This window comes from Penicillium daleae (assembly GCF_028827525.1).
Source record: "Penicillium daleae strain IBT 16125 chromosome Unknown utg000008l_segment0_segment0, whole genome shotgun sequence".
In the NCBI taxonomy this organism is placed as follows: domain Eukaryota; kingdom Fungi; phylum Ascomycota; class Eurotiomycetes; order Eurotiales; family Aspergillaceae; genus Penicillium; species Penicillium daleae.
Window position 1 is genome coordinate 1,914,243 of NW_026623156.1, and position 25,157 is coordinate 1,939,399.

Consider the following 25,157-nt stretch of genomic DNA (forward strand, 5'->3'; position numbering starts at 1 on the left):
GCAAATAAGTTTTTGAATATGATGCTGTTAGTCCAAGTTCCATATGCACTATACAGTTCTAGCGCATGCAGCGTTGCCAGGATCTGTTGGAACCTCTCATTTAGGTAGGATCCTCGCCCTTTGGTGGCTCTACTAAACGAAGAGTATAACAACCTTGAGAGTATAGTGGTGACTCAAAATATCAAATAGATGGAATGGTTCTATTACATTGCCGTGCCAGAAGTACAAGTCGTCACTCATCAGACATCAAAGATAGTAAATACACATGCAGCGGCCGTATCTTCTTGAGAAACAAAATAAAAAACACGAAAGGAAAATAAACACACTCAAAAGAACAATCAACTCCAGATCATCAATGTCCCTATTAGAAGGGAGGAACCCAAGTTTGCAGAGAAGACGCCAAAATAGAAGCAGCCTTTTTCACCAGCGGAGAAAAGCAGCAGCAAAAGCATAAGGGGGAATATTGCGAAAATTGCAATGACCAGTAAATGTCATAAGTAAAAGTGACGGTGCAATCTCGATCAGAGTGTGACGCCTCAGATCACATTGCTCATGTCCATCACCGAGGGAGGTGCCATGCTCGGTGCAGCACTATAGACCGAGCGGGCATCCACGGACATACGGTCAACGCTCATCCTCTTGGAGACACGGTTGTCTTTGCCCGGGCGCGCAACGAGGACTTGAGCGGGGCAGACGACGACTTCGTCATCGCCTTCGCCTACATCGTTGCCCTTCTTGACGACAAGAGGGAAGAGAACAATGCGGACGACGGCTTGTTGGGCCTCTAGCTCGTCGTTGGAGGTGGTTTCGCCGCTGCGCTCGTTCATCAACGAGGCGTTGAAGTAGACTTGGCGGGCCAGGTCGCCGTTGGTGTCGTATTCAGGTTGGAGAGGGGGCAGCATGATGAATTCAGCCAGCTGGGTACGCATCTCTAGGGAGAGGTTGACAGCAACCCTCAGAACCTTGCGTAGGGATTCGAGGAGCTGAGCTTCCACCTGTGACGGGGGTGGAAGGACGCGAGACAAAGTACCGAAGATCTCGAGAGCGACAGCTTCGGTGTCGCTTTGACGCTGGGAAGCAAAAGCCGGGCGCTTCGATAGCAAGGTCAAGGTAGTTGCACGCCAGCGGTGAACGGCACGCCGGGAACCCACCTCGCCCAGTTGTTTCTCAAGCGACTTGAGCTTCTGGCGTTGCTCACGGTCCATACCGAAGAGGTAACGGGTGAAGATGTACTCCCACACCATGGTCATGACCACCGACATGAACATATCACGTCGGCGAACACGATCGGAGAGGTAGGAGTCGGCATCGGAGCCATCGAGCAGGGCATTGTCGAAACGATCCGCGATCTTCTCGTCGTGCAGCTCACTCAGAGTGCGGCAGCGACGGTGGTCAGAGTGCTTCGAGAAGCGCAGTACCCATTGTTGGACATGACCGCAGAGCTTCTGGCAGGCAGCATCGAAGTAGTCCTCGTCTCGGAAGACGAGTGTATTGTCTTGAAGCGACGATGCGATCTGTTGCTGGAGCTCCTTCACTTTGTCGCGGGCTTCCTCCAGCTCTTCACGGAGACGTCGCAATTCCGCGTCCTTTTGAGCAAGAGCCGACTCAATCTCTTGCCGCACACGAGTATCCACCTGAGTGGACAACGCAGCATGTTGCGACCGCAGGTCATCCAGCTCTCGTGTGGATGACTCGCGCACAGTGTTGACTTCATCTGCGTGCGCGGCAGCGAGAGCAGCATTTGACGCCGTCAAACCCTCATTCTCCTGGGTCAGACGGCTCATTTCCCGCTGCAGCCACTCTACTGAAGTCTTCAGTTGTTCCACTTCGGCTTCCTTGTCCCGCAAGTCGGCGCCGCTGGTATTGAGGGCCCGATCGCTCTTCCGGCGAGCGACGCTCGCATTGCGCAATTTATCTTCGGCTTCATCGCGAGCGGAAATCAAGAGGCGATTTTCCGAGATGAGTTGATCGAGGCGAGATTCCATCTCTTGAAGGTGTTGCACACTCTGACGACGGCGGACACTTGGCGGTCGGCTGGGCGACCGTGGGGAGCTGGGCGTCTCACCCCATCCCTCCTAGGCAACGTTAGTAAACAAACAAAAACCACCGATCGGAAATGACAGTGAAAGTGGAAGAAAAGACCAAAAAAATCAGGATCAACTTACATAGACATCCGACATGTTTCGCAGGGGACGCTTGCCCTTGTCGGTGACAGGGTCGTAGGAGGAAGAAGAAGGAAGCTGGTCGAGATCGAGGGTTGGGGGAGGCTGGGAAGAGCCTAGCGCTTTGCTAGCGCCCCGCAGATCGCTGCTCGTGCTGCGATTCGTGCGACGCAGCTTACCCTTGCTGCCGCTGGGCTTCAATACAGGTATACCCTGCTCAGGCGTTTGGGTCATGGGTGATCCCGACTCGCCGCTGAGTTTGCTGGCCTTGGAAAGGTCATCATGGCTCCGGGTTTTGTCATTGTGTTCATTGTCCGGAGTTGGCCAGGTCTCTCGGGCCATGGCATTGTCTGTAAACTTCCGCACGGGAGTATGAGGTCGGGGCAAGACATGCTCTGGCTTGATCTCCAAACGGGGAGTCCCGTCGCGAGCCGTGGATGCGTGGTTCCCGTCCCCTGGCTCCTGCTCCGCAATGGGGTCCAGCGGAGTCCGGGGCCGGGAATGGGGCTCATCGTAATGTCCCCCAAAGATAGAGCGAGGCGGGGAGGAAGATGGAGCGGGGATAGACGATTCCTCCAAGTTCCAGGTACGGGGAGTCTGCTGGTGTCGCCCGTGGATCACAGTTGGAGTTCGGCGCAATCCACAGGAGGCATCATCAGGGGCATCCATCTGGGAGGGCAACAGTCGCCGGGGCGAAGAGGCTTCTTCGGTGCGAGTAGACGGGGACGAGCCAAACAGCATGGATGATCGCTCCTTAGAGGCAGCATGACCAGGCGATGGGAATTGATCTGCGACGGAGCGCTCACGGTGGATTGGCAGTTCGGGATCGATTGGTGACTCTGGCTGCAAGTAGCTAACCGCTGGAGCATCATATTCGATAGTCGTATCCTGCAAGTCTTCGGGCAACTCTTCTCGTTTCTCCTCCGTAGGTATCTCGTGGCCAAAGTGACGCTTGTCGGTGGTATCAGTGGTCGCTAGGGGTGCTTCCGAGACGGGGATCGCGATTTCGCGATTTGCTTCCAAGTCCGCTGCGGTCTCTTCCTCAGCACTATCTTTTAGCGACGGTGATTTGATGTCCAGAACCGATCGCCGAAACCCTCCCCGTTCTAACCCTGGGAAGAGGCTTGCAATCTTGGAGCCACCGGGAGTCGTAGTTCGAGCAGGTGGCTCAGCCTCGATCTCTTTGGGAGCAGAGACTGGGAGTTCCACTGGTAGTGCAGTTGTGGATTCATGCACCAGCTCGATCTTCTTGTGAGACGGCTCTTCGTCGGGTTCACCGATTGCCAGGGCCGCCTGGTCTGACTTGCGCTTGGTCTTCTTGGCCTTCTTTTTATCTTTCTTGCTGAGGGGTGCAGACCAAGTTTCTCCGTCTTCCTCGACGAGCTGCTCCAAATTCCTCTGAACCTCTTGCAACGCAGAGGGAATGGCAGACTCATCGTAATCACCGATAGCTTCCGACTCAGGAATAGGCGTCACTGGCTCTGGCTCGGGGATCTTGTCTTGTGATGGCTCATGTTTGTGAGAATGGCCACCCTCCCATTCAATTGCAGGCCAGTCCTCATCACCTTGTTTCTTCTCCAGCACAGCTGAACCAGCAATATCCTTAGTCAATGCTTCCGGCTCAGGAGCCACGCCAGATTCTTGTTGTTCAATCGCATTGTCCACAGGTGGCTCTAGTTCCAAGGCTTGGCTAGCTTTCTTTGCCTTCTTGGCCTTTTTCTTCGAAGCTTTGCGCGAGAGGGCTGTCTCCAGCTCAGGTTCGGGCTCCTCGGTCGGAGAATTGGTAATAATTGGAGGAGAATCCGTCACAACTTCTGGCTCGACAGAGGGTTGGGCGTCGATCGCAGGCTCAATCTCCTTTGTTGTTTTGGCTTCCGTCTTTGGCTCTTTTGTTGATTCAGACAAAACCGGAGGATCTGTCATGGGCTCGGTCTTCTCGGCCATGAGAGCGAAGGCACTTGCGTCTTGGAAATCAGCTGGAGGAGCAGGCTCGGGGATAGCATGCAAATCATCTTCCAAGCTAGTGGGTTCTTCTTCCACAATTCCCTTCTTCTTGGCCTTTCGCTTTTCTTTCTTGGACAGTTTCTTAGAAAGCGGCGCGACCATCTCAGGCTCTTCCGGAGGATTTGTGACAAAATCATCTTCCTTAACAGGATCTGCATTGCTGAGGTTAGCTTCAATCTTTCAACTCGTCTCATGTTGCTCTGTTGAACAGAATTACTTACCAATAGCTTCGAAAGCACGTTCATCTCCAAGCTCGAGCGTGGGTTGATCATTCTTGGCCTCTGCGTACGATGGAGCATCGGAAGAACCCAAGGGAACAGAGGGCTCACTATGCTCAATCTCCTTGATCTCTTCATCCGGATAATCATCGCTCGGAATAGGCAGCTCCTCAGGCTGCGAAATTTCCTGGGCTGTCGTTTCCTCTTGAGCGACAGGCTCAGCCTCGGGAACAACCTCTCTGGGTTGCTCCGTTGGAATTGACTCTTTGACAGCCACATCCTCGGGCTCAGGTTCGGCGACAGCCTCTTGAGCAGTGTCGGCCTCCATCGTAGGAGAATCGAACACCTGCTGCTCGGCTTGTTTCTTGGCTTTGCGCTTCTCCTTCTTAGAGATCTTGCGAGTGATAGGTTCATCAACAACAGGCTCCTCAATCACTTGCTCAAGCTTAGGCTCTTCAGCAGAAGGTTCAACTTGCTGCTCTCCCTCTGCAACCTGCTTCTCAGCCGCATCTTCAGTGGTGTCAGAAACCACTAGATCGGTGTTGTCGCGGTCTTGTTCCGCAGCCTGTCGCTGCAATTCAGTCTCAGACTCGGGGGACTGCTGAGTATCATCGACAGCTGGCTCGTCTTTGGAGAGGTCGATGTTCTCTTCGGCGGCAGGGGATGCGTTGCTAAGTGCAGGCTCTGGCTCGGCAGGCTTCTCCTCTTCAGTTGCAAGAGCGGCGGCGGCGGCGGCCTTCTTCTTGTCCTTCTTGCTCATTTTCCTCGTAATTGTCGGCTGCTCGGCAGCTTCCGGCGCGTCCTCCGATGGCACTTGCTCTAAAGACTCTGCAGGCTCCGGAGGAGGAACAATAACCGTGGTATCTGCAGGAGCTGGGGCTAAATCGCCGCCCTCTGGCTTGGGCCCCTCAAACAATGGTTCGTCGACTGGCTCTGTTCGTTCATGTCCTGTCGCAATAGGCTGTTCTGCTTCAATAACAGGCAGTTCAACCTCCTTCGAGTCATCCTCGAGAGGGATGGAAGACTGGACAGGGACGTCACTGGTGACAGCAGGCTGAATATCTTCTTGTTGCTCAATAGGTGCGGAAGCAGAGGTTTCCGGTTCAGCTGTGGCCTGAGCTTCTTGCTCTAAGGGCTCAAAGACAGCTTCTGTCTCAGCTTGTTGTGCAAGAGCTTGACGCTGCTTCTTCTTTTCTTTCTTGCTCAGCTTCCTCGATAGCGGCGCTTCATCCAATTGCTCAGGCTCGGGAACAACATTCTCTACCTGGGTAGGTTCGATGTCCTTGACTGATTCCACATCTTCCGAAAGCTGGGGCTGAGAGACCGAGAGATCGAGATCCCGGGTCTGTTCGGTTGAGATTTCCTCGGCACTTTGCGCTGGCTGTTGCTCGGCAGCTGGTTCAAGCTCGGCGATCGGCTGCTCGTGGGTCTCTTGACTGGGCTCGATGAGGGCCTCCGCCTGGTCCTTCTCTTCTGCAGGCAATTGCTTAGGTCCAGGGGCGGTAGTTTCCTCTTCCTCCACCTTCTCTTCCTGCTTCTGTTTCTTCTTTTTGTCCTTCTTCTTCTGCTTCTTGGACAAGGCCGGCTGTTCGACCTCCTCGATAGCAGACTCGACAACTGGGTCCCTCTCAATCAATTCCTCTTCCTTGGGCTTTGATGTCTCCTCCACAGCTACAGGTACCTCAACTTCCCCGGGATTTTCTTCTTCCTGTACAGGCTCAACGTCCACAGCATACTGCTGCTTCTGCTCTGAGACTTCTTCAACATCACCAAGACTCTTGTCTCCTTCCATACTCGGCACCTCCGGTTGCTCCAAGACTGGCACAACATCATCATCCTCCTTCTGCACATCCTCCTTCCCTTCGCCAGAATCAAAATCACGCTCAAGCACGGGTGGGGGAGGATAATCTGAAGAACGACTCTCTATCTGCGGCTGCTCTACCTGCGAAGACAAGAACTCATCAGTCGAAGCTAAATCTTTTTCCGGCGTGGTGGGCATTTCCATGTCGTGGGACTGAAGTTCTTTACCGTCGTTCTCCGCTGGCGAGCTTGCCGTGACGGGTTCAGAGAGTTCTCGTGTACCAGGTTCGTCCGAGACAGGTTTCTCTGGTTCGTCGGAAGGGCTTTTCAATTCGGTGGTGGCTTCGGCGGTGACATTTTCATCAACATCGAGATTCTTGGATTGGCGCTTCTTTTCCTTCTTCTTGAGCTTGCGTCTCTCCTTGACGGACAGAGAGGCCTCTGCTTCTGGCTCGGCGGGTTGCTCGAGCTTTTCTTCTATCGCTTGCGCAGGGGGCTCTGCAGTTTCGATCACGGGCAGTTTGTCGTCCAATTCTTTGGGCTCGATGATATCCTGCTCGCCCGCTTGCTCGGGACTGTCAATTGACTCGGGTAAACCAGCCTCAGGAGTGTCGTTCTTCTCGGTGTCGGCGGGTGCTTCAGCAACCTCGGCCTCGTCCACCTTGGGAACATCGACATCAACCGATGTCAAGTCTTCATGTTGCTCAACCCGGGGCGCCTCGGGCTCAACTTCTCTAGGTGCTTCAGGCTGAGGCTCAGCTGGGATTTCAGCCTCTTGCGAGGCCGCTATGGGAGAAGGGAGTTCTTCAGTCAAGTCCACGGATTTGGACTTCTTCTTCTCCTTTTTCTTGAGCTTGCGGCGCTCCTTAGCTGATAGACCTGCTTCGGCTGCTGATTCGGTCGCCTCGGCATTCAGAGCTGAGGGCTCTTCGACAATGTCGGCCATCCCGTCTGAAGTAGTCTCAGGCTCGATGGGAACCGCAGGTTGTTCCTCAGTTTGGGCAGAAGCCAAGGGTTCGTCCTCCGGCTCCTTAACTTCGTGGTCTGCTGGTTTGTCCGCTGAGAAATCCTCCTTCACGCTCTCGGCCACATCCGTTCCCTCAACCTCCACAGGGACTGCTTGGTCGGCGGATGCTTCAACCTGATCCATCGCTGTAGCCTCAGGTTCGGAGGTGAGATTCTCAACAGTTTCAGCCGCGATTTCTGGAGTATCCTTAGAAGACTCCCTCAATTCTTGAGTAGGAGCAGCCTCCTCGGAAGGAACATCCTTGGGCTCAGTGGATTCGGCTGGAGCATCTTGTTCTTGGTCAGGCTGAGACTCGGTCTGAGTAGCACGTGCTTCATCCTCAAAGGCGACAGACTTGCGCTTCTTCTTGTCTTTCTTGGCTTTTCGCTTTTCGGCAGCGGTCATTGGCACCTCGGCCTCAGAGGGCTGAGAAGGTTCTTCGGCGGTCTCGGTGCTGGGCTGTTCTGATATGGCCTCATCTTTGACAGTCTCTTCAGGGAATGGCTGTTCGATGCTCTGGGGCTCTTCGGTCACAGGGAGAGACTGAGGCTCCTCGATCGTCTTGGTGGTGTCAAGAGTCTGAACCGGAGAAGGCTCAACGAGTTCGACAGGCTCAACAGGCTTAACGGATCTGGCAGACTCGATAAGCGCAGCAGGTTCAGTTAGCTCGACAGGTTCGAGAAGTTCGACAGGTTCATTTGACTTGGTCAATTCTTCTTGAACTGGCTCAGGCTGCGACTCTTCCTCTAGGACAAGAGACTTGTTCTTCTTCTTTTTCTTTTTCTTGTCCTTCTTTGACAATGGAGTAGTCGGTTCAGCCTCTTCAGTCTGCTCTACCGGCGCGATCTCAGGGGTTGCAGTAGACTCTTCCGTTGTAGCAGTGTCCACTGGAGTCTCAACCGGGGTAGCTGGTTCTTCGAGAGACTGGTCGGGAGTGAGTTGATCGACCATAGGGCTTTCTGTAGCAGTCTCCTCTGATACAGTAGCAGCATCCTTGGGCTCCTGGTAATGGTCAGCCAATTCTATACGTGTGATGTCGAGGGAAGTAAATTCTGGGAGGCGTACATCAGGCGCAGTGAGAGCATCAGCGGAAGGCTCCACAAGAGGCTCCGTTGTAACAGATTCATTGGCGGATGTATCCACGGGAGCTTCCTTCTCAATATCGGCAGGGGCTGGGCTGTCCTCAACAACGGGTATAGCCTCAGGTTGAACATCCTTGTCTGCTTCTGCCGGCGCAGGTTCATTGACAGGGTTGGTCTCTTCGGAAACAGAGACCTCTTGAGTCACATCAACAGTTGGCTCAACCTCCTGTTGTTGGGTGGGAGCAGCGTCTGTCTCGGTTGTATCCTGTTCATCTAAAAGAGCAGACTGCCGCTTTTGCTGTTTTTTCTTCTCCTTTTTGGCCTTCTTCTTCTGCGCAGCAGTCATCGGAGCCTCAGGTTCAGCTGTGGGAGTTTCTGACTCGACGGGCTGTGATTCTGTAGCTTCAGTGGTGGGCAGAGGCTCAGCGATGGGAGGCTGGGCTGGTTCCTCTTCCTTGGGCTGTTCAGGCTCAAGAGGCACCTCTTCTCGAGGAGGTTCAACCTGGGCATCCACCTCTGTTAAGGCAGGGGCCACCTGGCCGGCTGGCTCAACAGCCTTGTCTTCCGCTGGAGTCTTAACCGATGGAATTGTCTCGGGCTCTGCTGCAGGAAGTTCGCTAGAGTCAATTTCTTTGCTAGTCTCGATGATCTCGGGCTCAGCAACAGGGGCAGGTGTATCATCCACGAGTTTAACATCCGCTTCGGGTACATCTTGAACTTCTTTGCCGGCCTCAGCAGTGTCAGCGTCGGTCAGAGACGCTGCATCAGTTGCAGGCGTCTCCTCGGAAACAGAGCTGATGCTCTCCTGTTGCTGCTTCTTCTTCTTTGCCTTCTTAGCCTTTCTCTTTTCAGCTGCTGACATGGGGACTTCAGGCTCGGCAGGAGTGGCTTCTGGCTCTGGCTTGTCTTCGGAGATCGGGGGCTCTTCTTCAGATTTAGCAACATCAGACACTCCGACAGGGGCCTCCGGGATGGTCTCCGTTTCTGGACCAGAAGTAGGCTCATCTTGTTTGGGCTGATCGGCCGCGATTGGCTCTTCACGCTTTTCTTCTGGGCCAGGGACATCAATCGATGGCTGTTCAGAGGCCATAGGGGTCTCCGTGGCGGTATCGAAGATATCTCCGGGAGTATCGGGAGCAGGTTCGGAGGATTCGGTACGCTCTGCAGCTGTAACAGGCTCAGAAGTCTCAGCAGACACAGTCGGCTCAGCAGCAGGCTCAGCACTCTCAGAAGTTTCATGGTCGGCTTCAGTAACCTCAGTGTTTTGAGACTCGATAGACTCTGGCTCAGCCAGTTTCTCCTCATCAGGAAGGGAAGACACACTCTGCTGCTTAGCCTTTTTCCTCTTGTCTTTTTTAGCCTTCTTCTTCTGTGCCGCCGTCAGAGGCACCTCAGGCTCAGCGTCGGCTTCGGCTTCAGGTTGAGGAGCAGGTTGCTCTGGCTGATCGCGAGTAGAGTCAGTAGTCTCGGCGATATCAAGAGTTGGAGTTGGCTCGGAGTCGCCAGAAGGAGAGGAGTCAGTCTGGGCAGCAGACACGGCTTCCTCGGTAGAAGGTTCGGCCAAGTCTCTGGAAGCTTCAACAGCAGGTTCAGACAAATATTTGGTCTCCCCAGATGGAGGTTCGAGCTGCTCTCCAGTGGCTTGTTCGATCTCAGAAGGCTGCACCTCGCCGCTTGTCAAGGATTCTAGAGCTTCAACAACTTCAACAGGAGGCGACTGTTGAGGTTGCAGTTCCTTAGCGACCCCTTCAGCCTGAGCATCAACGGCGGCCTCGGAAGGAGTTGTGGTATCCTCGAATGAAACAGACTTGCGCTTCTTCTTGTCCTTCTTAGCCTTCTTTTTCTGCGCCGCGGTCATATGAACCCCAGGCTCCTGTTCTGCCGGTGCAGTCTCAGCGATGGGCTCTGCAGCGGGCTGAGTGGAGATTTCCGGCTCAGTTGCCATCTGTTGTTCGGAGACATCAGGCTGCTCTGCGACAGCTTCATGGAAAAGATCGTCGTCGCTCTCGGTGAGCTTTTCTGGCATCGCAGCATCTTCAGCGGCAGCTACAGACTCGACAATATCGTCGGGCTGAGCAGCATCCACAATTGGCTCTGGCTCTGTCGTGCTCTCTACTTGGACAGCCTCGGCTGGTTGAACTCCGGCGACATCCAATTCTGGGACTGGGGTAGACTGTAATTCTTCAATTGGCTTTGTCACGTCATCCGCAGGCTGGTGAGCTTCTTGAGGAGTTGATTCAACGGTCTCCTTGATGTCACGCGACTCTTGGATATCGGGTGTTGTCTGCTCGACAGAAACAGAGATCTCTGGAGCATTGGCATCTTGGAAAACATCCTGCTCTTCGTGCACAACCGCAGAAGTTGCCTCGCCTGCCTCAGCGTCGGGACCCTTGTCCTCATGGAAAGCCGCAGTCTCATCAGAAGGTTGAGCAATTGCGACCTCATCGGTCGTACTCTCCGCAGGCTCTGAAATAGAAAGACTCTTGGCCTTCTTCTTTGCTGTTTTCTTGGCTTTGCGCTTTTGAGCAGCTGTCATAGGAGCCTCAAGCTCAGTCACGTCAACTGGGGTCTCAGGCATGGACTCTGGCTGGGACTCAGTGGCGATGACAGCATCCGACTCAGCTGGAGCAGAGGTCTCCTCAACGACAGGCTGAGATTCCGGTTCAGGCTGGACATTTTTCTCGGTCTCAACAACCTCAGTAACCACGGCGGGAAGAGGCTCAGGCACAACTTCGCGAGACATCTCGACCGCTTCAACTTCAGGTTGGGGCGTAACAGCAACATCTTGATCAGTAGAAGTAGAAACAGCTTCAGCCTCAATGGAACGGGTCTCGGTCTCGGGGACTTCAGAAGTGGGAGCCTTCTCCTCGGTGGGAGGCTCAACCGGAGTCTGTTCTTCAGAAGCAGGCACAGGCTCAGAAGACAAATCAACACTAGCTTGGCCCTTCTTCCCTTTCTTCTTCTTTTTCTTCTTCGAAGAAGAGGTAGCTGAAACCTCCTCAGCAACAGGTTCTTCTGTCTGTTGAGACTCAACAGGTTGAGCCGGATCCTCGGCAGGCTCAGGGACCAACTCTTTGACTGCTTCAGGCTCCACTGCAAGTGCAATGGCAAGGTCCTTGGGAGCACGCTCATCGATAGCGGTGCCAGGCTCACCAACTTCTTCCTCGGCGGGGGTCTTGTCATGAGCCACCTCAGCCATGACGGCTGAATTGACGATATCAGCGAAACCGCCAAACTTCGGTGCCAGGGCAGTAGACGTCTCGGTAGTAATCTCGACAGGCAACTCTCTCTCAGTAGCAACGCTAGTGGTGTCCTCATTCTCAGCGGCAGCGGGCTCGCTATGCTCCTTAACAGCAGCAACAACAGCAGCATCAACAATGCCCGCAAACCCGACACCCTTAGCAGCCTCTAAATTATCAAACAGAGCCTCCTTCTCCTCAGTTGGCGTCTCAAAGACATCACTATCCTTCGCACCAACCACCGAGCCCGCGGCAGAAGGAAGAGCCTCCATAGCAGGCGATCCAGGGATCTCAGGATACGTAGCGGGATCTTGCAAGAGTTCCGACGGAGAATGGAACTCATACGTAGGCTTCTGTTTTTTGGATCCCGTGGAGGCACCAAAGTCTTCCGCAGTGGGAGTAGCCTGCTGGGAATCAAGCAGATCCCCATCTGCCTGATCATTGGCATGAGAAGTCGAGATAGTCAGACCAGTTGGTCTGCGACGGTCCATTAAGGACGGGTTGAGATCAAACGGCTCCCAGCTGCGGACGGCATCTTCATCGTTGAGAGAGCGCAGGTCCTCCACGGACGGGGCGCGGGACGAAGTCTTGCTAGATGGAAGCGAGGGCAAGACCTCGTCAGGTTCAATCAGGTCACCCTTCGAGGAGCCATGGCGCTCAACGAGCCAGAGGGGACGAATCTCGCGAGAATTCCTAAACTCGACAGAGTTCGGACGGCGATGGCGTGTCTGGCTGGGGGAGGTCGGAGAGTCACCGCTAGCCGTAGGAGATGGTGCAACAGGCACAGCACGAGACAACCCAGGCGATGTTGGAGGTCGACGGAAATGCAATGGCACGGCAGTGGGTGACTCGGTCGTCGAGTGGGCCATAGATGCGCGACGACGATGGGGTGTTTGATCAAGCTCGCGGGCCACCTCCGGCGATGAGGGTCTACTCTGGGACTTGGGAGCCAGGTCGACGGCACGTTCTGCACTGGGAGGAGACGTGGAACGACTCCGAGGACGTTGGTGCAGGATTTCCTCGCTCAGGCCTATACCTGCGGCAGTAGCAAGCGCACCCTCGAGTGTAGATTCAAGCCCCGAAGCACCACGTTCATCGCGTTCAGCCGCGGGCGGCATTTCGGGGCGCTCTGCTAAAAAAGAGTATTTGTCGTCGCCGTCTTTAAAATCCGAATGTTTTTCGTCCTGCACATGGAATAATACCAGAAAAAAATGCTTAGCTTTGATTTCTTTTTTTTGTGTGTTTGGTGCAAATGGTCAGGGGGTATGATGGCTTCTTGTGCATGGAGCAGGCCAAGGCAGGGTGCAAGGACCAAGACGAGGCTGCCATCCACAAGAAGGTGCAAGAAAAACAACTATATGGCACATAATGGTGTATACAAGAAAGCAGATCACAACATGGATAATAAGGAAAATTCAGATGCTATACCTTCTCAGATTCCCGACGTTTTCCCGATTCCACAATCTCCTCGTATTTGTGTCGACGACGCTCCTCCTTCTGCTGCCGTTGAGACCTATACTCTTCGAGATCCCTGTCATCCGGAACACTTCCCTCTTTGTCCGAGGCATCATCCTCCACCTTGTCATCTCCACTTGAGCTGCGATGTCTGGAAGAGCGCTTCTTGCGGCGGCGTCTCTCCTCATCAACACCAGCTTCAGACACAGCTTCACGAGAAGGGCGCTTCTCTAGAGAGGATGATCGAGAAGATTGATTGGACTGAGTACGACCCTCGGGGGCAGACACTCGTGAGCCAAAGATGCTGCGTATGATGCCCCCGCTCTTGTCTTTCTCCTTCTCATCCTTGCTATCCTTGCTCCGGCGCTTCTCACGGGTCTCATCAATTCGGGCAGGAGAAGACGTGACCGATGCATTGTCATCAAAGTCTCTATCACGCGAGGAACGATGGCGATGCTTGCGTCGTTCAGACTTGTCAACATCGCCAATGGAAGTGATAGCAGATCTGGCGTCATCGTTCACAGAGAAAGCATCACTATCACGCTTGGAGCGGCGCTTGCGTCGCTCGGACTTCTCGTCATTCTCATAAGCACCGGCGGGGGAGGACGCGATGGAGGCAGTGTCATCAAAGTCCTTATCGCGCGACGAGCGGTGGCGATGTTTACGTCTCTCAGACTTATCCAAGTCATCGACAGAGGTGATTGCAGATCTGGCGTCGTCATCTACCGAAAAAGAATCACTGTCGCCGTGCTTGGAACGATGCTTGCGGTGTGTCTTCTGTTCATCGGCCTTCTCCTCGACCTCCTCGGGTGGCGAGACAGCATCACGCTCACGCGAAGAAATCTCACGGGGGAACTTGAAATCATCACCGCTGCGACGCGACTTCTTGGACCTGCTTTTCTCAGACTCACGCTCGGGTGGGGCGGAGACCACCGAGCGGGAATCATCACGAGAAACATCGCGAGGGACGTCAACACTCTCGAAGCCGCCGGGCATGGAGAAGACATCATCTTCGGGAGAGCCAGAGCGTGGACTCTTCCCGTTCAATTGCTCGATGACCTCTTGGGCGATTGAGCCGCGGTCTCGCCGCTTGGGAGACGACATATCCTTGTCTGAGGTGAACGTTTCCGGTTCGGCGTAGAAGGGCTTCTCTTCGATGACGTGTTCAACGGATGGCTCAATATCCCGGGATTTGCTCGGCGTATAGCTATCAATCTCGCCTTCGACAAATCCATGAGACTGCTCTGGTTGAGGGGGAACAGCCCACTTTGAATGAGGGGAGAACGTATCCTCGTCCTCCGACCCAGGTGGCGAGGTGCGAGTGTGGTAAGTCGGGTCATTGAGGACGACGGAGGGATCAAAGCCAGCTGCTTGGGCCCCAGCAGCAGCAATAGCAGCAAATTCGATGTCATTACCAAAATCGATCTTCTCACGGACATCCTTGGACTGCTCCTCCTCAACCTCTGTCATGGACAGATCTCTGCTGATTTCTTCAATTGGGGAGTGTGGGTCTTGCTCGGATGAAGATGGAATCTCATATTCATGGGTCTGGTGCGGTCCCCAGGAGACCCGCGAGCCAGTCGAGGGTCGTTGCCATTCGCGTTCAGGCTCGTGTTCCGGCTCCGGATCGGGCTCGCGCTGATATTCACGTTCCTTGGGTTCTTCTTCGCGAACAGGCTCAACTGGGGTAACAAGCGGCGAGTTCGCGCGGACAGAGCCGTTCACGCTCGCCGGAGGGGTAGGGTCGATGAAGTTCAGCCGTGGGACCGGCCACGGGAGATGGTCACGACCTTCATAAGGTTCTTGCGCAAATTGCGGCAAGTCGTCACGGGGCTCGTCATTATTTTTCTCTCGCTCGCTGGCGGGCACAACTTCCACTATCTCGGGCGTGCTGGAGTCACGACTGTGGTCTCGGTCACGCGAATGTTGGTCGGGGCTGTGACGAACTTCCTCGGGGGCGAAGAATTCAGCGTAGTCTTCGTGCACGGGAGCTGGGCGGGGAGACTTTCGAGAAGGAGAAGAGGAATTCTCGCGGCTGTCCCTGGACACTGACGAGACCTTCTCCTCAATTGGCTCGGGAACGTCAGACTTTGAGATGACCGACGAGTCGCCTCGTCGTTCAGCGCGACGTTCAGCACGGCGGTCCCGGTGTCGTGAGGTAACTTCGGAGACGTCCTCGTCGTGCTTCTTGCGGGAAGAGACGATGGAACTAGCGGCGGCAGCGCCGATGGCTCCAATGGCAGCTGCCTCGACCCAAGAAGAGGAATCCTTCTCCTTATCGCTAACATTGCGACGTTTTTCCTCTTCGCGGTACTTGCGGCGCTCTCGGCGCTCACGACGTTCAGCCTCTTCACGAGTAAGCTCCTCTTCATGATCAACTAATTGCACAGGCTCTTCCCGGAAATCATCCTGTGATCTTCGCTCGCGTTTGTCAAGGCGGCGCTCACGTTCGACTTGCTCCTCAGTCAGATCGAAAGACACAGAGGCTTGATCACGGGTCGTAGATCGGCGCTTGGGGGCTGACACTATACTCTCCTGCGTAGGAAAGACAGGCGAAGAGTCGCTCCGGTGCGGCTTGCGGCGCTCAATGAAGCTGGCATCGTCACGGATGTAAGAAGCATCTCGGGAGCCCTGGAATTGCTCATTATACTGCTCGTACTCATTGGCAAAGATGGGAGGAACAGCACCAGGGCTGTAGGCGGGAATCGACCCAGGCAAGCTTCCTTGGGTGGTGTACACGGCCTGGGAAACGGGAGTGTAGGGCTGGGGCTGTTGCAAGGGAATAGGACCAGGGCGAACGAGAGGTGGTTGACCGCCAGAAGCCACAGAGGAAGAAATCTTAGCGACATCGAAACGGGAAGGATCAGAGGTGGGCACGGGGTAAACCTGCTGAAGACTTCCAGCTTCGCTTGGAGGGCGACTGTCGCGGTGGCGCGCAACCGAAGCAATGGCGGCACCGCCCAGAGCACCAGCCCCAGCCGCCAGGGCGGCGTCCATCTTGGAAGATTTCTTGTCCTTCTTTTTCTTCTTGTTGCCCCATCCCCACTTCCACCCGCCACTGCTGTTCGAGTCAGATCCAGACTCGGCACTGCTTGCTCCAAAGGCCAAGGCAGAGCTGACACTCGCCGAGGACTGATCCTCTGACTCGGCATCGACCCACTCGTCGTCCTCATTGGTTGCTGAGGAAGTGTAATTATTGTGACGAGTATCTCTGGCAGCCATCATCTGGCCGGTACTACGGCTGTTGCGGAAGTGAGACGAAGCGGCAAGAGCAGTCGCCGTCGCTCCCAGTCCGAGCAGAGCAGCATCCACATCCTCAGTCTTCTTGCCTTTCTTCTTCTTCTGGAGCTTGGATGACTTCTTTGCAAAACCGCTTCCAAAGGCCAGATCTGCATCAAGAGAAGAGGAAGACGAGCTATTGAAGGAGAAAAAGCTTCTTGACTTTTTAGAACGCTGCTTCTTTTTCTCCTTTTTGCGGTTCTCAGATGAGGCTGTGAAGAATGACGTAAATCCAGCAACAGACTTTGCAGAAGGTCGCGAGACATCCATAAATGAAGTGCTAGATGAGGAATCCTTGCGACGCTGAACCTGAGAAGGCGAGCGACTGCGGGAACGACGACTTGACTTCGCAACTGCGAGAGCTGCACCACCAACAGCTGCACCCAGAGCTGCCTCTTTCACAAAGGAGTGGTGACCAGAACGGGATGATGATCGTGAGCGAGAGCGCGTCCGTCGGGTATGCTTGCTGTCGGAGTGATACTCGCGCGGAGGGCTGTGACCAGAGCGACGAACAACGCCTCGAGAAGTGTAGCTCCTCCGATCGTCTTCTCGGTCATATGACGAAACTCGATCACCAGAGACATGGCCTGAGTGAACGCTGTAAGAGTCATCAAAGTTCCTGCCAGTGAAAATTGACTTGGCCGCATAGCCAGCCAGCATACCCGGGAGCCAGGAAGAGGACTTCTTGGATGAACGCTTGCGACTACGCCGCTCGTCCTCGGAGGAATGATATCGGCTGAGCTTGTTCACTCGTGAAGAACTTCCACTGCTATAGCGATCAGCAGAATGGCGGCGCGCATGATAATGATGTTTGCGAGGTGCATTCATCGAGGTGGTTCCAGGCTCAAAGCAGTACTTGCACACACCGATGGTTTCCGTATAGTCTTCGAACCGACCCACACCCTCGGGATCTCGCCAGAAATCCACAAACTTTGTAAGCGGCCCACGATGACGGTGTTGAACTGCAAGGCCACCGTGGGGGTAGAAACCAGGGTTATGGGCGGCATAGCCAGCGGCTCCAGCAGCGCCAACAGCACCCGCTGCGATCATAGCGTTGCTGGGGCCAGCACCGTACGGAGGGACACTACCATGAGAGGACTGCTCGTAGTTCTGGAAAGTGTACTGCGATGAATGCGTGGGGCTGGATTCGTGATGTTGATGGCCTATCATGTAGCCCGCTGCTGCACCGGCGGCTGCCATTCCAATGCCAGTTCCGATGCCATGTGAATGAGGAGGCTTGGAAGTACTTGTCAGAGCCGGCTGCGAGTACGAGTGGGTTTGCTGAACCGTTGTCGAAGAGTACGATTCTTGCTGATAAGCTGCGGCAGCTTGAGACTGTTCATGGTGGCCCACTCCGTAAGTCGCTGCCGCTGCAGCTACAGCGGCGGCTGTGGGAATAGCACTCGACGAGGAAGGCTTGTTAGGTTTCGACGGCTTTGACGGCTTACCAGGCTTTGGGGGCTTTGATGATGAGCCTGCCGGCGGCTTATCCGGTGATTCGTTGTGCGGAATGTCGTCTGTGAAATACGCAGCAGCCGCACCAACCTGGCCCAGGCTGCTAGGCTCGGGCGGTGGGTTGGCCGAGGGCGATGCTGCCATCAAGTGTGCTTGGCTATTGGGAATGATGGCAGGTTGCTGCGGTCGAACACCCGGTTGGTCACCGACCGACTGCCCTTGATCGCCATAGTAGTCTGCCGCGGCGCCTGCTGGATTATTGGGCGGGAAATAAGGTTCTGCGGTACCGGACGGGAATTGACCAGGGAACTGCTGTTGTACGTGGGGGTCAAAGGGCGCGGGTGAAGTATCATGTCCCGGCGAGTAACCCGCGGTGGTGACAGGCGGCTGCATCGCATTGTCATTTTGCATAGGGAACTGCGAGAATCCCGGGGCCGCAATGTCGGCGGCAAACTGGGCGCCTGGGACGCTGGACGGCATGGTTGTAGAGATGGGCGGAACATGATGGTCCCCCGAGTATGTGCGACTCCGGTCGCGACGGTCGCGCTCACGCTCTCTATCCTGATCATCGTCGTAGGTATCGTCTCCACTGCGACGACTCGATCTTCTCTTCTCGCGCTCACGGCTCTCGGAGCGATCGCGCTCGCGGCGGCGTGAGCTCTTGCTGTCGCGGTCACTGTCTCTGCGCTTCGGGGTACGCTCAACGACCGTCCGATCAGGGTATTCAATGGCATCGGGCTCAGCGGTTACGTAGGTCGATGCGACAGACTCGCCAGCGACGCTGGGCGGGCCGCGCCTGCTGCCAGAGGTAGATTGAGCGTAGGCCGACAAGTCGCCCAAGCCACGGTCACGGTCGTCACCCCGTGAGGATTTGCGGCTGGAGGCAGACTTGGAATCGGTCTTGCGGCGGCTGGTTTTGGAGCTGGAGCTGGTTGTGCTGCGGGCGTCCGAGGTGGACGCCGACCGGCCCCCGCCCATTAGGGCCTTGAACATGGTGGGCAATGATTCAGAGGAATGCCCAGACGGCACAGACCACCATGTGGAGAGAGTTGGTGAGGAATGTTAGGGAGGGGAGGGGGAGGGGGAGAGGGAGGGAGAGGTGTAATCGGAATGTCGGAGATGGTGATGATGATGATTGATGATGGAGGAGGTCGGGGCAGGGTGGCTGGACTCGGATTGTTATGGTTTGTTTTGGGGGGGCCAGTCCTGGAGTAAACAACGGGAGCTGAACCGTGGATCTTCTTCTCGGAAAGCCCCCAAGCGGAGACTGGTTAGACTGAGAGAAACCCACTTGGTGACACTGGCTGGGCTGGTTGCTACCCAGGCGATCGCACTAGTCCCGCCTCGGCCGGGAAATATGGAGAGGTTCTGTCTGGTGTTAGTTTGGAGTCAGTGATTCAGTGGACGTCGGGGATAGACTGCGATGCTTCGGTGACAGGATGCAAAACATGCAGGAGCCGATCTCCTGGAATTTTCTGCAGATGGAAAAGGGCCAAAGGGCAGAAGAGAAGTGAGAAATTTGCTGGTGGGCATCGAGGAACAGTTGTTCAGCGGCCAAGTGGAGCGAATCAAAAGCGCGGTGAGGCCAAGTGCACGTGCCGCCAGACGGACCGGGGGAGGTTGGGAGATTTGGTCACTCGAAGAGATCAAAACGGTCAAGATGAGTGTGGGATGGAGTCATTGGAAGAAATAATATCGTAGTTTATGAGTAGTTGGAAATGAAAATATATTCTTCTATTGATATTTACCATTCAGAGCTTGTCATAACTATGAAGAGCCGCAAATCTAACCTAGCCGCTGGCAGTCCCTCGATTTCAGTACGAATATATATGCCCCAAGGTCTGTGAAGCAGCACCGGGAATACCGGCAGCAACTTCCATATCATCTGCTGTAAAAAGCGATATTTCATGTGAGATTATTCTTAATTGACCTAATCTTCATTCAATATATTCATCTCGACTATGTCCGTTTTCTTTAGCATTCGAGACGTGACAAACAACCGGGTAGGGTTATGATGACCATATTTTAGTCTCGCAGAATACAAATGAGCAGATACTCGATGCGACAAAGTCAGTAGAACACTACCGGGCCTATGAACCTCAGGAAGATGAAATATAGCCTTTTCCATCAGTCACACGATGATTCTTTGTGAATGAATACAGCTTTGGTGAAAATAATTTCTGGACTTTTCAATTGCGTCCTTTGCATGGAAGGCTTCGTTGGTTAGGCTAAGTATTTCGAGGTTTATGGACGCTGCTTGATCTTCTCATAGATATTTCTGTATAGTATTCACAGTCCCATTTAGTTTCTTTCCCCCTTTCTGTCTTTCTGCTATCCTCCAATGAGAGTACTCGGGGCGTAAGCAGTAAAACTCGGCTCCTTGATGTTAGAGTCCGAGGATTGAATTCGTCATGAACCCACCATTATTCACCAAAAAGGCCAAGCTCCAGTTGACAATTGTCAATGGCGCTAGACAAAACAAGCCGTAGCAAATCTCAAGTAATCACTTTCACACTCTGACAAGATGTTTTCATCGCGGCGCGTAGCGCTCTCAAATCACCAAAAGGCTGAAGGGTAACCAGACAAGGCGGGTAAGGAAAATGCGCCTCGCAAAAGCACCTTCCTCCTCCTCCTCCTCCTCCTCCTCCTCCTCCTCCTCCTCCTCCTCCTCCTCCTCCTCCTCCTCCACCACTGATTCCAAGCATCATATCTCAGGTCAAGCATGGAGTGTTTAGTATTTAGTAATCCAAATTCATCAATCCAGGTGGGATCTAACAAGGGCCTGATTAACGGGCACATCTATCCTTCCGCCCCAGGTAAGCTCTAATGATGGCCTGGGAAATAGCCGCCCGATAAGACGAACGGCTTCGTCTTGGGTATGAATGAGCAGAATCCCCGTCTAGTCCGCTGTCGACGGTTCCCTTTCTTGCTCTAGTCGTCACGAATGAACTCGGGATGAAAGATCCTGAGGGTAGACGTGAAGTAACTACATGAGAGTAAGTAGTTCAACCAGAAAGATCTTGAGTGATGAAGGTGATCCGCTGAAATTTAAGTCAGTACCAGTGTGCAGGTAAGGAATTGGGTTCAAAGGGAGAGTATGAGATTTTTGAATAAGGAAGTGAAAATTCCAAATCGATGGTATCCGAACAAGAGCGAGGAAATACATTCTCCAAACCGATCTGATAAGCAAAACACTAGAAAGCTAGCGCCGAGACGTTGCGGCTCCAACCGAAACCGGCCAATAGGACTAGAAAAAACCAAGTATACAGATGATTGAACATAAAATTCAGTCATCCTCAAAACAAACCATCACAGAGACCACACAAGTCCCAATACCGTCTCCCACTATACTCCTAATATACTAGCATTCAACACCAACAACACCCCTACTCAGCCCTCATCAACCTCTCCAACCGACATCTCAATGAATGCTGAAACCAAAGCGGATACCCCCTCAACCTTTGCGCAATACTCCCCGCAGCCCCCGGAATAAGCACATGCCCACTCTCCCCACTCAAAACCTGCTCCACAATCCTCTCCGCCACGGTCTCCGGCCACAACAACGGATTAACAAAAGTATCCTCAGGCGTCAAATTGGCAATCAGCGCCGTCCGCGTAAATCCCTGCGTCACAAGGACAGTCCGCACCCTCGGCGCCTGGTACCTCGTCACCAATTCCGCGGCCAGACCCTCGTGGAACGCGATCGCCGCCGCCTTGGACGCGGAGTAATCCACCATATTGGGTGTGACTGTGTATCCGGCCTGCGAGGCGACGGTGACGATCATCCCGTGGTTGGAGGATATCATGTCAGGGAGGAACTCCTGGGCGAGCCAGTAGTGCGAGAGGGTGTTGACGTCGAACATGCGACGGGTTGTAGCTTCTGTTGTGGCGAGGATGGTTTTGCCGGTGAGGATGCCGGCGTTGTTGATTAGGATTGTTGGGCGGCCGAAGGAGGCGCGGATTTTGGTCGCTGCTTCAGCGATGGCTGGGGGTGAGCTGATGTTGCATTCGTAGAAGCGGACGCTATTTGGGAGCGGGTTTGTTGGCGGTGTGATGTCTAGGATGGCGACTTTGATGCCTCGGGAGCCGAGGAGTTGGGCGATGCGTTGGCCGATTCCGCCGCTACCGCCGGTTAGGACTATGACTTCGCGGTTCCAGTCGTAGTGGTCTGTGACGCCGTTGTTGATTGCGCGGCGGTCGAGCCAGGCGCTTACGCGGCTGATTACTGCGATCGAGGCGAATGCTTTCAGTGCTTTGAGGAGGTGGGGTCGAGATTCGAGGAGTTCACGACCTCTGGTGGTGTATTGAGCCAAGGCTAGGAGGGGGACTATCTTCCAGGGACTGAGGAGGGTGTGGTGGAGTATGTGGGATACGACATCGGCCGTGAATCCTGGGTCGAGGGATTAGCATTATCATGGGAGGGACCTCGGATCTATTGGGGATGGTGATATATGGCATACCTTCTCTCGAGGGCCATTTCTTTGCCGGTGAAGCCATTTCGATATGAATTCTCGAGTGTGCTGAATATTAGTGATGTATATAGCTCAGGTTGACTGATATCGAGGAGAGCTTAAGGTTGAAAGGAAGCGTCAGCAGCAGCTCAAAGAGTGGGAACGTGAGATCTGCGTGGCTGGGCGGGGACCACGTTATGCGGGGAAGCCGAGGTCCGCGCGTAGAACATGCATTGAATTTGGCATTTGATCGCAGCTTGAGCCATGGAACCGAACCATAGCCTATCTGATGGGTAGAACTGACTCGCGTCGACTAGGCTCGATCTAGAAAAGGGCTGCCTCCGTTCTCAGCAATCGTGTGGTAGGGTTTTAGTGTCCTTGATACGAGGTAAAGTACATCGGGTTATGTACTGTACTCCGTACCGTAGGGCGAGAGGCTGGGAGAGATCGCCCTGGCCACATGGGAACGAACCGCTGCGGGCCTGTGGGTATGGGGTATACTCCACAGGATATCATGCAAGTATCGAGCTTAAATACTTCACGTAGTGACACGGTCCACCAATCTACAACGAACAGCTACTAGAAAAGGGTCGCAGAAGAAATGACTAAGAATATATAGAAAATCAGAAAAAAAAAGATTTTCACTCTTCCATGTAAACACCATGCTAAAAAACGAAGATAAAAAAAAAGACTGGAGGGTTAGAGATATCAGATGAAAATGCACGCTCTACCACGGAGGAAGACAGAAAACCATAAAAATGTGTGGGAAAAGAGATACCCATAAATCATGTAAAGCGCCACCCTGTTTGAACGCCTGAGCGAAGAAGCAAGAAACAAGAAACACCTCGAGCCATTTCCATATGTATCATCGAAAATCACGTTGTACGCAGCATACAGCATGTAGTCATGGTCATAAGAACCGCATTTCGGAGGGGGGAATATGTAACGATAAATCAAGCAGCGCTGAACGAGAAAGAACGAAATGTAGCGCGCCGAACTCTAGCAGAACCGAAAAAACGAGTGGGTATTCCCGTGAAAAAAAAACTCCAACGATGCATGAAGGCTGCAAAGACCTCCAGGGCCTGAAAACGGATGAAAAGGACGTGCGGTCTAGAATTTATCACCCCACGGCGTTGGATGGGGTGGTAGGGGCCATTCTTGCAGGGTTTTCTCTGGCACCTCAAGATCAAAGGGGTCGCTGCGCGTGCTGAGGCGCGTCCTCCGGTCCACCCGCGGAGCGAGCTTATCGACTTCGGGGAGGGATGGTGTGAAGGCGCCCTCGTCGGGATAGTAGATGCTCTCGTAGTGGGAGCTGGGGGTGGTCGGGTGAAGGTCGTATTTCTCGAGGTACTTGAGGCCGCCCTCGCTTGATGGTTGGGAGTAATTGGACGCCGTGCGGGAGGGAGGGTGCACATTGATGATCGGGGAGACTGGGCTGTGCTCGGGGTCGGAGAAGGGATTTTTCTGGGCATTATCATGCAGAGCCATGGTGTTGACGGACCGTCCTTGGTTGAAGGCCGCCCCGGATGAGTTGGGGGCGGAGGCCGAAGGCATAGTGTTACCCCGGGGCGAAAAGATGGGACCCATGGGGAAAGAACACTGCCTGCTATGTTGACCATGCCAGCCATGCGGACCGCGGAGACTTGTCAGTGAGTCACTGCTATTCCGTAGCAGGCCTCGTCCCGGGCTGCCCCTGGGTTTGATGGGGGCCTGTCGTCGTCTGCGGCGGAGGCACAGAATCCCAACCAGCAGAGCGAGGACCGCGAACACAGCGCCCCCGATGGTACCACCTACTATGGCGCCCACATGGGAGGCCGACTTTCTCTGGCTGGTCTGGCCGCTGGTGGAATCTGAGCCGGAGATGATGCCTTCGATTGATGACGACGAAGGCGAAGGTGAGAGAGCCAGGGTTGACGACTGGCTTGAGACCGAGTTGGAAATCGTTTCGACAAGGCTTGAGGTGACCAACGTGCCAAAGCTCGTTGGAGTGCTGGTGGACGTGGTGGATGTCGCACCAAGCCCTGAACTGGCCGTGGCTAGAGAGGACGCAGTGCTGGTTAGCGCAGATGTCGTGGTGGGTGACGCTGCACTTGCGGAGGTTGATAGCACAACCAGCTCCGAAGAACTTGTCAGGCTATCCGCGATGGAATGTCCTACCACAGGAGGCAGGGACACCGAAAGTTGCCCAGCAGGCAAGGAAGAGGACGCCGAGTCATCCGTTGACCATGTTGGCGTGGTCATCACAGTAGCCGTGAGAGATGCAGCGGCCCACTGCGTAGTCTCTGGTGGCAGATCGGTGAGCTGAGAGGCTGTTGACATGGCCAGCTGGACCGTCTGCGTTTGACTCGTTTGACTCGCGTTTGTCTGGACGGTACCTTTCTGCACCGTTTGACCAGAGCTCTGCTCGCTCTGCTGTTGCCCCGCGGACAGGGACGTCTCCGGCTGCCAACTCCCCACCGTGGTCACCTCAGTGATGATCAGTGTCGGATGGATCGTCTCAGTCACAACCGATGTGAACGCCACCACTTTGGTCGAGGAGAGCGGCAGTGACCCTATGTCTGCATGAGAGGGCACACCAGACATGGCGAAACCCGACTCTCTCGACAAGGCCTTGAACATCTCGTCCTAGCCCGCAGGCTGGGCCGAGGAAGGGGAATCAGCGAGATCTTGTCTTTGTCGTATTGAGTTGGTCGACGATGACAAGACAAAGCAAAATGAAAGAGTGATGGTTAACGGGGGACAAGTATGGCACGAGATGAGACACTCTTAGAAAGACGAGGAGGGAAAGAAGTGTCAACAAAGCGAAGCTCTCATCTCGACCTTTGTTGTCCGGCGACCCAGCACGTGATCTACTCGACGAGACTCGATTTGCCAGAAAATGGAAATCGTGAAGCCAGACTCTTATTCACGGGACACTCACCAGTTTCCCGTGGTCGAGATGCAGGTTGCATTGGTAGCATCGGGGGCCGAAGAGCAAAAAATAGCAGCAGCGTAGCATGTCAGATC

The 25,157-nt window shown here is 54.3% G+C and overlaps 4 protein-coding genes across 4 annotated transcripts; all 4 read right to left on the reverse strand.

The window, feature by feature from the left end:
• Positions 1–536: 536 nt before the first annotated feature.
• Positions 537–12,629, reverse strand: N7458_009303 (uncharacterized protein; the record flags this gene model as incomplete). The annotated part of the gene is made up of 3 exons (XM_056912685.1): positions 537–2,075; positions 2,166–4,318; positions 4,388–12,629. 3 exons carry the CDS (start codon positions 12,627–12,629, stop codon positions 537–539), a joined length of 11,934 nt encoding a protein of 3,977 aa, XP_056761534.1.
• A 304-nt stretch (positions 12,630–12,933) lies between these two features.
• On the reverse strand, positions 12,934–18,693 carry N7458_009304 (uncharacterized protein; the record flags this gene model as incomplete). The annotated part of the gene is made up of 1 exon (XM_056912686.1): positions 12,934–18,693. One exon carries the CDS (start codon positions 18,691–18,693, stop codon positions 12,934–12,936), a length of 5,760 nt encoding a protein of 1,919 aa, XP_056761535.1.
• A 2,393-nt stretch (positions 18,694–21,086) lies between these two features.
• Positions 21,087–22,197, reverse strand: N7458_009305 (short chain dehydrogenase/reductase family protein; the record flags this gene model as incomplete). Its single annotated transcript, XM_056912687.1, has 2 exons — positions 21,087–22,090; positions 22,161–22,197. The coding sequence occupies 2 exons, from the start codon at positions 22,195–22,197 to the stop codon at positions 21,087–21,089; spliced, it is 1,041 nt and encodes a 346-aa protein (XP_056761536.1).
• Positions 22,198–23,261: 1,064 nt separating this feature from the next.
• N7458_009306 (uncharacterized protein) lies at positions 23,262–24,734 on the reverse strand (the record flags this gene model as incomplete). The annotated part of the gene is made up of 1 exon (XM_056912688.1): positions 23,262–24,734. One exon carries the CDS (start codon positions 24,732–24,734, stop codon positions 23,262–23,264), a length of 1,473 nt encoding a protein of 490 aa, XP_056761537.1.
• Positions 24,735–25,157: the final 423 nt, after the last annotated feature.